We start from the raw sequence: 12,590 nt of genomic DNA, 5'->3' as shown, positions 1-12,590 counted from the left end.
ATAGACATACATATATCTATATACACACTAGTATTTCCTTTTGTGCACTAGATTGTATAAATTATTTGTGGAAGTTCACTCGCACCTAGTGATTTAAATCTTGAGGTATGTTAAAAAGACATTAGCAGTTACAACATAGAATCCTTGTTTCTTTTGTCTGCTTACTTTATAGTATTTACAAACTTAGGAACTTACCCAATTTCTAGTATGTTAGAGCTTCTTACCCAGACTCTAATATTTTCTTTCTATGAGTTTTTTGCAAGTCAGACTTTCTGTAGTTTTTCCAATTCTATTGCAATTTTTTTGAAATTTATTTCTGATCATTAAAAAAAAAACACCCTGCTGCTGTAAAACTTGAGAAAGTCTGTAAAGAAGTGCCTGATTACTTTTTTATGCGTGCAGTTAAACAAATTGATATTGACCACATTTCAAATGCTGTCAACATCCTTGCATGCAAGAGCTATCATGGATATTCTAGAGGATGTTTCTTCTTTACAACACTAGGCCTGCTTACAATTTTATCAGAGGTTTTTGTGGTCTTTTTGATCCAGTTACAGAAGTTCTGTGAAGATCTTAAAAACTGTTAAGTCAATTTAGAGATGGTAAAGGCATGATTTCCTCTCCATTGAACCACATGTGAGACTCCTTCATGAGTATTTCTTTACTGGATGTTCTGAATTTTTTGTGTGATTGAGACCTGTTTGTAACTGGTTAGGTGTGTTTCGAAACAGGAATGGGCCAAGGTGTACCCATAGTTGGGTTGGTGGTGGAAGGAGGCCCCAATGTGATCCTGATGGTGTGGGAGTACGTGAGGGCCAGCCCAGCTGTCCCAGTGGTGGTCTATGAGGGTACTGGCAGAGCTGCAGATATCCTGGCTTTTACCCACAAACACACAGGTGATACGGGGTGAGTAGTGGCATAATGGTCCTCCTCCTTGGTCTGTCATATTGGGAGGGACCTCAAAACTTCTGAGATAATTTATAATGCTTCTAGTGATGACTCCACTGTGGTCTTTTGCTGGCTTTTACTTCTGTGAAGCAAGATCAGTTTCTTCTTCCCCTCACTTCAAACTAGTGCTGAAAGAATTATTCTGCCAAATTTACTATGGCTTTTTGGAAGAAGAAAAAGAAACTACATCTACCTATTTTGAGTTACAACATTTCTCACTTTTGGCGAGGGACACTGCTGGGTGACCCCAGAGTGCCTGCTTGGGTTTTGACTCAGTCCTTTCTCTTGCCATCAGCATTCTGTAAATGGGTTTGGATCTGGGTTGCACAAAGCTTTTGAGACTAGGGCTAGGGCTAATTGCTGTAGGAGCCTCAGGCTGGGGTAGGAGGAGGACTAAGATTCCTTGGCTTTGGCTTTGGTTTATCTGTGGTAACCCAGATCTGTCATCCCTGTCTAGCTGTAACCCTTGGTGTTACTTCCAGTGCAGCCTCAGCTGCAGGCTCTGTTAGACTGACCTTGACGAAAATTTTATGCCCAAGGTGTAAATAAATATATATATTTGTATAGCCAAATAGTATTATTGTGAAAGTTTTTCGAAGTCAAAAGGGCTTTTTAAATAAAAAACCCCAAATTTTTAAAAGGATGTGTGGGTTCATTCCAATTAAAGAACAATTTAGTAAACTTTATATCCTATTTGTTTATTTATTATCTTTTCTAAATATTCTTTTGGGGTGTTTGTGTGGTATTTTTCCCTAGTGTATTGTATTGAAAACTTTCTTCTTCACTTGCTTTTTCTTCTATATTTTTGATCTTTACAAAAAAACCCCCAAATCCTGCCATGTCAAAAGAACAGGAAAATATGGAGGAAAATATTAACAGAAAGATAAATGAGGGTAAAAAAGATAGGAGAGGTAGGAAGCAAATAATGAGGAATTTAATTTTATCTCTGTATGTTTACTGAGAGAATTAAAAAGTGTTGAACTTCATGTGATTTTTAGCCAGTCCTTTGAAAATTGATAACTTCTTCCTTTGTTCTATTTCCGCTAGTATATATGTATGTTCAGATCTAATGCCTGTGTGAATTATGTTATGGGATGCCTTTGCTTTGTTTTGTAGAAAAAAAAGCAGTAGTAAGTCAACACAGAAGCAGAAATAAAAGACATTTCTCATATGTCTCTGCTTCGCACAATTTCGTCTTTTGCTGGACTGTCATTTGCACTGGTAAGAAAAGCTGAAAATACACTTATTCTTGCTGTGTATCTGTTTTTCAGGGATCTGCGCCCTCAAGTGAAGGAAGAGGTCTTAGGGATGATTCAAAACATATTTAGCTTGGGACAGAAACAGTCCAGTCATCTATTTCATATCTTGATGGAATGCATGGAGCACAGAGAGTCCGTGAGTGGGGTTCACACTTTGAGTTTAGGATGTCTTCATTTGCTGTTACCCTTTTTGCTCTTTCTGTGGTGGGTTGGCATGGTCACAGCAGTTGTAGAAGTAATGGTGTTATTTTTAATATAAAGATAAAACAAAGGTGTCTGTACTAATTTACATGTTGAGTAGCTCCACAAAGCTTTTTAATTTCTCAAGTCTTCATGGTTGCTTATGAAATGACAGCCTTTCAGATTTTAGTAAAAGGCCAGACATCTTCGTTTTCACAGGAAAGAACAAGTAATTCCTACTTTTTTCCTTCTCTAGCAGTGTCTCATTTGTAGTTTAGAAATGTTTTCATCCATTCTGCTACTTACAACAGAATTGTGCCAGAACTTTTCCCTGGGTATTGAAATGTACTTTTGAAATGTGCTGGCATGTGTAGCAGCTCAAGTGCTCATTTCTGAGTAGAATCATAGAATGGTTTTGGTTGGAAGGGACCCTAAAGATCATCTAGTTCCAACTCCCCTGCCATGGTCAGGGATACCATCCAGTAGATCAGGTTACTCAAAGCCTCATCCAACCTAGCCTGGAACATTTTCAGATATAGGGCAGACACCACTTCTTCAGGCATCCTGTTCCAGTGTCTTAGTAAAGAATTTCTTCTTAATATCTAATCTAAATCTACCCTCTTTCAGTTTAAAACTCTTACCCCTGGTCCTGTTGCTATGTTCCCTGATAAAGAGTCCTTCCCCATCTTTTCCGTAGGCCAGGCCCCCTTTAAGTATTGAAAGTTTGCTGTGAGGTCTCCTGAGAGCCTTCTGTTCTCTAGGCTAAACAACCCCAGGTCTCTCAGCCTGTCTTCACAGGGAAGGTGCTCCAGCCCTTTGATCATCTTGGTGACAGCCAGCATGGCTTCACTAAGGGCAAATCATGCTTGACAAACTCGGTGGCCTTCTGCAATGGGGTTGCAGCGTTGACGGATGAGGGAAGAGCAACTGTTGGTGTCTGCCTGGACTTGGGCAAAGCTTTTGACAATGTCCCAGGTAGACCAGTTGGTGGATAAGGAATTGGCTGGATGGTCACACTCGAAGAATTGCAGTCAGTGGCTCAATGACCAAGTGGAGAGCAGTGATGAGTAGGGTTCTACAGGGATCCATACTGGGACTGGTGCTGTTTAACATCTTTGTTGGTGACAGACAGTGGTATTGAGTGCAAGTTTGCTGATGACACCAAGCTGAGTCATGTGGTTGACAAGCTGGAGGGAAGAGGTGCCATCCAGAGGGAACTTGACAGGCTTGAGAGGTGGGCCTGTGCAGATGTTGTGGAGTTCAACAAGAGCAAATGCAAGGTCCTGCACCTGGGTTGGGGAAACCCCTAGCACCATTACAGGCAGGGCACAGAATGTATTGAGAGCAGCCCTGAAGAGAAAGGCTTGGAGGTGCTGGTGGACGAGAAGCTCAACATAGCCCGTCAATATGGGTTTCTAGCCCAGAAAGCCAGCCATACCCTCAGCTGCATCAAAAGAAGCATGGCCAGCAGGTCGACGGAGGGGATTCTTCCCCTCTGCCCTGCTCTTGTGAGACTCCACCCAGAGTCTTGTGTTCAGCTCTGGGGCCCCCAAGACAAGAAGGACACGGACCTGTTGGAGCAAGTCCAGAGGAGGGTCACAAAGTTGATCAGAGAGCTGCAGCACCTCTCCTGTGAAGACAGGCTGAGAGAGTTGGGGTTGTTCAGCCTGGAGAAGAGAAGGCTCCAGGGAGACCTTATAGTGGCCTTCCAGTACCTAAAGGGGGGCTACAGGAAAGCTGGAGAGGGACCTCTCACAAGGGCATGTAGTGATAGGACATGGGGTAATGGCTTTAAGCTGAAAGAGGGTAGATCTAGATTACATATGAGGAAGTTCTTTACGGTGAGGGTGGTGAGACACTGGAACAGGTTGCCCGAAGAAGAAGCTGTGGCTGCCCCATCCCTGAAAGTGTTCCAGGCCAGGTTGGGTGAGGCTTTGAGCAACCTGGTCTAGTGGAAGGTGTCCCTGCCTGTGGTAGGGGGGGTTGAAACTAAATGATCTTTAAGGTCAATTCAAACTCAGACCATTCTATGATTCTATGATCTTCATGGCCCTCCTCTGGACACACTCAAGCGCCACTTTCCTCTTATTTTGGAGCCCTCAGAACTGAACACAGTATGCCACATGGGGTCTCACAATAATACAGAGCACAGTAGAGGGGCAGAATCACCTTCCTCAGCCTGCTGACGTGTTTCTTTTGATGCAGCCCAGCATGCACTCGTGCTTTCTGGGCTGCGAGCGTACATTGCTGGGCCATATACAGTTTCATCCACCAATACTCCCAAGTCCTGCTCTGCAGAGCTTCTTTCAATCCATTCTCTGCCAAGCCTGTATCTGTTTGGGATTGCCTGACCCAGGTGCAGGGCCTTACACTTTGCCTTGTTGAACTTCGATATTCGCATGGGCCCACCTCTCAAGCCTGTCAGGGTTCCTCTGGATGGCATTCTTTCCCTCTAGGGTATCAACGACACCACTCAGCTTGGTGTTGTTGGCAAATCTGCTAAGATGCACTCAATCCCACTGTCTATGTTGCCAACAAAGATATTAAATAATCCTCAACCCAGTACTACAGACCCCAGCAGAACGCCACTCATCACTGATCTCCACCTGGACTTTGAGCCACTGACTGCAATACTTTGAGTGTGACCATCCAGCCAATTCCTTATCCACCAAGTGGTCCATCCGTCAAATCCATGTCTCTCCAGTTTAGAGACAAGGATGTTGTGTGGGACAGTGTCAAATGCTTTGCCCAAGTCCAGGTAGATGACATCAGTTCTCTTCCCTTATCCACCAGCACTGTAACCCCATTGTAGAAGGCCATCAGATCTGTCAGGCACGATTTGCCCTTAGTGAAGCCATGTTGCCTGTCTTCAGTTGCCTCCTTATTTGCCATGTGCCTGAGCATAGTTTCCAGGAGCATCTGCTCCATGATCCTGCCATACACAGAGGTGAGACTGACTGGCCTGTAGTTCCCCGAGTCTTCCTTATTAACCTTTTTTAAAATGGGGGTTACGTTTCCCTTTTTCCAGTCAATGGTAACTTCACCAGTCTGTCGTGACTTTTAAAATATTATGGAGTACCAAGTATTTATTATGGGAATGATAACTGTAGTGATGATCACTAAAATGGAATCTACCCAATATGTTCTTATTACTTTTTGTTTTACTTTGAATATCTATTTTCTAGCTGAAAACTGAGTAGGTATCAATCATGTTACATTTGTACATTTCTCAGCTTTAAAGACTAATCAAAAGGAAATAGACTCGTGCTGTGTAGTAGGTTGATTCCAGTTTGCCTGGGATGCCATTGCATTAAAAAGCAATATGGTACATTTTCTGTCTGAAACAAAGGAAAATCATGTCTGGACCTTTGCCATTGTTTGTGTTGAAATGTGTATGGTTTAATCTACCACAGCCCTTACCAAGAAGAAATAACTACAGACTTCTCTGCCTCACCTCAAATAGTATACTTCTGCAATTCTAACAGATAACCATATTTGATGCGGAGTCAGAAGATCAGCAGGACGTTGATTTGGCAATTCTGACTGCACTCTTGAAAGGTATCTATCTGAAAATAAACCCCATTTTCATCTGACATACAGTCCCACTGGCTTACCATTTCAAAGTAAAGGAGTAACATCAATGTGTGGAAAACACTAGGTCCTTTACTTGTTTCCTAGGTACCAATATGTCTGCTTCAGATCAGCTAAACTTGGCGTTGGCCTGGAACCGGCTTGATATTGCCAAGAAACACATACTGGTTTATGGACAACACTGGAAGGTACTATTACCTTTTATTTTTCACAGTGGCTTTACACTTTTATTATGATGACCAATTTTCCATGATTTGCATTTAACAAGCTTTAATTAAGGAATAGTTTGATGCTCGGAGTCAGTCTTCTGGAGTAATCATCTTTGATTGTGGAGAGGTATTATTCTTAAAATTGTGAAGTATTTAACTGCAGAGTGCATCAGATGAAAAATCAAACACATTTGTTTCCCCAGAGAAGAAGGGGTATCTAGAATTCTTTTAGTTTTCACTGCTAGCTTTTCCAAATAGTTTCAGTGGTCCTTCTGGTTATGTATTTCTCAAGCCTGTGTTGACAATCATTGGTGGTCAAGGATATTTCATTGCAGCTCAGAGTACTCTTGTCCCCAAAGGAACGTTGCCTCTGTTTTCCTAGCTCTAGACAGAAATACAGAAATCACAGTCTCATGTAGTGTTATCAGGTAAAAAAAGGTAGAATTAACTGTAGTAATATGGCATCATGGCATTATTTTAGGTAGTGTTTGTTAGGAATATAGGAATAGCTGTAATCAAGGCAAGCCATGGTTTAGACTGATATTAGCTATATGCATGTGAAAGAACATACAGTAGCAATTTAATCCGTCCTATAAATTGTGGTTTTCAAGTTTTTAGATATAATTCAGTATTTAAGTATAACCCTCTCTAAGTGGGTTTTTATTTACATAATACAATTTTTATAGATGATAAATATAAAACTGTGTGTGCCTCAACACATACTATTCCCATTTATTTTCTTCAAGAAGTTGTATCTGATGCTCCCAGAAGTACTTTTTAGGTTTTCCCATCTAAGAATTACAAGGCTGATTTTTCCAGTCCTGAGTGCCTTTTCTTCTTTACAATGTAAATTTTGGATAATGGGCAGTGGGTATATATATATATATATGCATTTGAGTGACAGTAGCTGGTTGGTTGATGCAACAAGAGATCTGAATTTATTGATCACCAGTCCATATTTTCCTGTGGCATATAAGGCTGAATGCATGGAAGGCTATTTATGAGATATCTACAATTGAGCATCCATGAATTAAAGGTTGTTATTTTGTTGTTGTTACCTCTTTGGCCTCAGTTTACTATTTGTGAAGTAGAGATGATGACATCGTATTCTTGCACAAAGCTTGGTAGAAATAAACAGTGTCAACTGCCCACTAAAAGGCAGAGGAGGAAATTGCTGGTTTCATCTTCAGGGTTCCAGCAGTATGTGAATAATAAGGGATGTGCCAAGCCTGGAACAATAAAGTTAGAACAAAATGTTGAATATCTGCTACGAGAGTATCATTCACTCTGTGAACTGAGGACCTCTAGCAAAACATAGTATATGATTGAACAATGAATAATTGTACCATTATTCATGGTGATGAATTATCTGATAACTTTTGAGTGTTTGACTGCATAACCTTAACAGTATTTCTGTCCAACAGTCTGTCCAACAGACTTCTGGCTCTATGTAATATAGAAAAGATTTGTATATACACAATGACGTCTGTGTATTTTGGCCTTTATGATTTTTTTTTACGATATCCTGTTATGTTTTGACTCTGTGAAGAAAATTTGTTTTTCCCAATTCTTCTTTCTTTGTTTTATAGCACATACATTTTTAAATTTTATTTATTTTTTCCTTTCAACATCTCTGCTGTGAACTGTTGGTAAGCTTTATTGAACCACATCTGTGAAAGGTATTAAAGAAAGGGGGACACCATTTATCTTATTGCTTCTAGTTCTATACTGTTGGAATAAAAGAGAAGCATTATGCTTTTGCCATTTTTGTCATTGAGGATATATGTTGGCAAGACCTGTGAGTCTGCATCATTCCTTTGCATTTACATGAGAAATGTGTCATGTGAAACTTGCTTTGACTGCTGAATTAGTATAAATGGCATAATCATAGAATCATCGACTCATTCAGGCTGGTAAAAGAACCTTGAGATCGTTGAGTCTAACTGTTAACCTAACAATGCCAAGTCTACCACTAAACCATGTCCCTAAGTGCCACATCTACACCTCTTTTAAATACCTCCAGGGATGGTGACTCAACCACTTCCCTGGGCAGCCTGTTCCAATGTTTGGCAACCCTTTCAGCAAAGAAATTTTTCCAACTATCCAATCTAAACCTCCCCTGGCACAACTTGAGACTGTTTCCTGTTGTGCTATCACTTACTTGGGAGAACAGACTGACAGTCACCTCACTACAATCTCCTTTCAGGTACTTGTAGAGAGCAGTAAGGTCCCTCATGAGCCTCCTTTTCATCATGGAACAGAAGGCATCAAATGAAAATATCAGGTAGCAGACAGCCACCTAAATAATTCCATGATTCTATGCATATGGGAAGTAACAAATAACTTTTTCCTAGTTCCCACCTCTTTGACACAGAATAGTTTAAAGAACTGTTGCATAGTCCCCCCAGCCTCACTGCTGGCTTTCTTATTTTCTGCTGTTCTGTGTAATTTTTTCAGGTCTTAAATTCATCTTTTGGGATAGGCAGACCTGCAGTGTACCCAGTATTCAAGAGATAGGGATCTTCATTGAGATATTAAGTGAAATACTAGTATTTTATACATATTTCTCTATTGAATTATAAATACTAATAGTTTGTATTCCTTTTTTACTTATTTCCAACTTACATCCAACTTATATTCATGCTTTCAGAGGCTAGTCCACTAACATTTTTTCTGAGTTATTTCAAGACTGATGTGCAGGCAGGGGTTGTTTCCAAATGCACATTATTTCACATTTACCAATATTGGATTTCACCTGCATTTTTTGCCAATTAGCCCATATTATGAGATTTTTCTGCACCAGTCAGTTTTATTATGATGAGTACTTTTGTATCATCAACAAGTATTATCAAGTCCATATTCTGTTTGTGACATTTTCTTGGTCTTCCAGGACTACTAATATTTTTCTCTACAATTTGATCATTTATTAAACAATTTGAGGACCTTTTGCCTGGTAACAGCTTAATTTGTTTATAGGTCCTTCAAGAAAGCAGCATCAAAAGCTTTTGTAGGGATACTGAATGTACTGTATGTACTGTATCAATCAGACAGCCTTATCCTCATTGTACCTGCCAAAATTCTGGTAGAGTTTGGATTTCATTCTGCAAAATAACTGGCATCCTCTTCCTCTACTGTATTTACCCATGTTGCTATTAATTGCTCTTCCTTATTGTAGTTTCATTATATTTGTCCTTACAAAGTTCTAACTGTATTGAAGTACCATACTTCGACAACTTGTACACTCCTTTATCTTTTTTAATTGGCATATTTTCTATAATCTTTCATTCTGCTGTTAAAGGGGCTGATCTCAGCTATACTTCAGTTCCCTGGGAACTCTTAGGTGAATACTACCTGATCCTGACAATTTGCTGCCACTTTCTGGATGACTTCTATAATCTTTTCTAACGACACTTCAATTTGACACAGTTCCTCAGATTTGTCTGCCATAAAGAACAGCTTTGATGTAGGACCTTTCCTATCATGTTCTGTAGTGAGCAGTGAAGCAATGAATTAATTTACCATTTCTGCACTGGTCTTACCTCCTTGCGTGTTTCTTTTATAACTTGATCATCCTCTGGCCTTACAGATTCACTGGCAGTCCCCCTACTCCCACGCCTCTGCTTCTGATATGTTTGAAAAAGATCTGTGTACCTGTTCATATCTATTTCAGTGCAATTGTTCAGCACCATTTTGAATGAAAAGTCATTGTCAGATAATGAGTATGCGCTCCTCTTCAAGTAAGATGTAAAGAGATTGTAATAAAGAAGCCTTACATCTCTTGCTGCTTCTCTAAGCAAAAATTAGAATGACATATATGCCTGAAAGTTTTTGTTTCAGCTAAGCAGGAAAAAAAATCTTGAAAAACATTTTCTTCATGCACTGTAAAGAAGGAAAAAACAAAAGATAAAAGAAAATACACAAGTGCAATTTTAAAATTTGCTTTTGACTTAGTTCCTTTTCTAGAGAGGAGTACCCCTGACTGCCAGGCCTGCAATTGTCAGGGTCTACAGTTTGTACATAGTTATTGTGGTTGTGTGTTCAGATTTTAAATTAGATATTTAAGCAGCAATTTTTAGGTGACTGTCCATGCAATCTTAGTATTTTTCTGTCTATTTAAATGTTTTAAGGAAACATGTATGATTATGCACAGATTGTGGCCATTTTGTTTTAGAACTCTGGTCCTAAAAGTTCAGAAGGTAAAGATTGTAACCAGCTGTAACTATGTTCCTGCTGAAACAGCTCACTCTCAAATGTACTTTACAAGAAAGAATGTCATTCTAGTGATTACCGGACAGCTGTCTAAACCTCTTTATACAGACTGCCAGCACAAGGAATGACTACTTGAGGAAATTTAGTCCAAGAATGGTCACTTTGAGGTATTTCGGGAAGAATCGTCAACAGTTCAGGAGCAGTGCATAAGTTTTCTTTTCACCTGTGGCAGTTATGTAACATTTATTGGTCATATTTTAATATCACTTCCACAAAACAAATACGTACATGGAATGCACTAATTTCAAGTGCCAGTTTAGCACAACCACCTGCCCCATTTGTGTGCCAGCGTCCTCAATCTGCTCATCTCAGTGCATTTTCTGTGCATACCTGTTCTGGGGAAACTGTTTATATGGATTTATATGAACCTCATATGTCCGATTACCTTTCAATTTTGCATGTAGAAACCCTGCTGAGCTCTGTGCCAGTGCCATGAGTTTCACCATTTGGACACTGTTGTAGGCAGAACTCTGCTTCGTGGTGTCTTTGACAGAGTTTGTCCTAACACAGATTCTTTCTTATATTTAGAAAGAAGTCTGCTTTAAAGAACTTCAAGTTCTATAAAGAGATCTTGAAATACAGTACCTTGAAATGGCTTTTGTCGTATGTCAAAAAGGAAAGGCTTCCCTCCGCCCCCAGAATTATCATACATTAGCTTGTGAAGTGAATTAAAGAGTAGGGAATGTATTATCAGAGTCTGGCTGTAAAGTTAGATTTGTAGAAGGCTCTACAGACTTTTAACTACAGTTAGGTTTGTGGAAACTCAGTTTTACTCTCCTGTCTCTTGGATGTTTTACACAGGTGCTTCCTCCAGCATATTTTTCTTTTGTACTGTGCACTTTAAATATACATAAAGAAAAATCATTTCGATAAAGACATCTCTAGCTGTTCAGGAATGTTTTATTTATTTCCAAAAGAAGGTGATAATTTTCTAAGCTTTACTTTCATTTCTGTCCTTCTGGAGGTTGGTGCCTTGGAACAAGCAATGCTGGATGCTTTAGTGATGGACCGTGTGGATTTTGTGAAGCTGTTAATAGAGCATGGAGTGAACATGCATCGTTTTCTTACAATATCCCGTTTGGAAGAACTCTACAATACAGTGAGTATTTGAAATCCCAGTGTACAAGTTTAGATTAGAATGTCTAGAAAGGTTACTGTTTTGCTTAAGAGATTTGATAATTAGGCCACATTTTTATGAAGGGTTTTTGAAAAAAATTGAAAATTAACAGATTTTGATAAGTTCTGATTGTAATGTCAGATTTCTGGATTGGTGTCTCAGCTTTTCATTTTCAGTTCATTGACATGAACCACACTGAGTACTCATCTGAAGCTCATGAAAAATATGTTCTGATTTTAATCTGGTGTGTAATACATGCTTATCTTACTGAAAATTATATGTTGTTTAACCAAAGTGATACCAACTTCTTTCTAGAATATGTCAAGACTGAGGATAGTAGAGGTGTTGCACATTGGTGTTCAAAATGTTTTTGAAGAGTTTGAGTGGGGAGATTTTGAATCACAGTGGCTTAACCTGAAGATCTTTTAGCTGCTTTTTTTACAGTATTGATTTTCTAGTGTGGAGTGCCATATTTCTTACTGTCTTTTCTTTCACACCACAGAAACAAGGGCCATCAAATCTACTTCTGCATCACCTAGTTCGAGATGTGAAACAGGTAATAGACACAGAAAAGCTAGCGAGCAAAGATGGTAGTTTAGAACTTAAGTGCCCACTGGCACGCCGCTATTAGGTAATACAGGGGAATTTTAGGAATAGAGGTGACGGGTTCATTACTACACTCCTGTATCTACTAAATGGTTTTATCTTCATCATATTGATCCCCCATAAGCAATCATCTGTCATACTACTACTGAATGTTACAAGGGTCCTGTACCTTGATTTCAAAGCCAAGCAGTTTGTATAGATCAAACTCTCTCTGTCAAGTTACTAAAGTGACATTCTGAAGTGATTGTACAAAAGACTTGGTGAATTAGTGCAGTGATTATGGTCATTGCTTTAAGTTTTTCTTTTTTTCCCCCAAAGCTGAAGAAGTTTTTCCTTGTTGAGCAGTAGCAAAAAGACACTGTGACAAGGCATATTATTTTAATGTGCTGCATTGCCTAGGAGAACAGAAGG

General features: G+C 39.4%; 1 protein-coding gene across 1 annotated transcript in view; it reads left to right on the top strand.

The window, feature by feature from the left end:
* The window catches only part of TRPM6 (transient receptor potential cation channel subfamily M member 6), a gene marked incomplete at its 5' end in the record, with an annotated part of 71,436 nt that overhangs the window by 11,307 nt on the left and 47,539 nt on the right, over positions 1 to 12,590 (top strand). The window contains 6 exons of the mRNA XM_037374204.1: positions 732 to 906; positions 2,220 to 2,343; positions 5,873 to 5,945; positions 6,066 to 6,166; positions 11,421 to 11,555; positions 12,076 to 12,129. Coding sequence (XP_037230101.1) covers positions 732 to 906; positions 2,220 to 2,343; positions 5,873 to 5,945; positions 6,066 to 6,166; positions 11,421 to 11,555; positions 12,076 to 12,129 — 662 coding nt within the window. The remainder of the gene's footprint in view (positions 1 to 731; positions 907 to 2,219; positions 2,344 to 5,872; positions 5,946 to 6,065; positions 6,167 to 11,420; positions 11,556 to 12,075; positions 12,130 to 12,590) is intronic.

Source organism: Falco rusticolus, chromosome Z (genome assembly GCF_015220075.1).
Source record: "Falco rusticolus isolate bFalRus1 chromosome Z, bFalRus1.pri, whole genome shotgun sequence".
NCBI classification, from domain to species: domain Eukaryota; kingdom Metazoa; phylum Chordata; class Aves; order Falconiformes; family Falconidae; genus Falco; species Falco rusticolus.
This window is presented reverse-complemented; position numbering and strand designations above follow the sequence as displayed.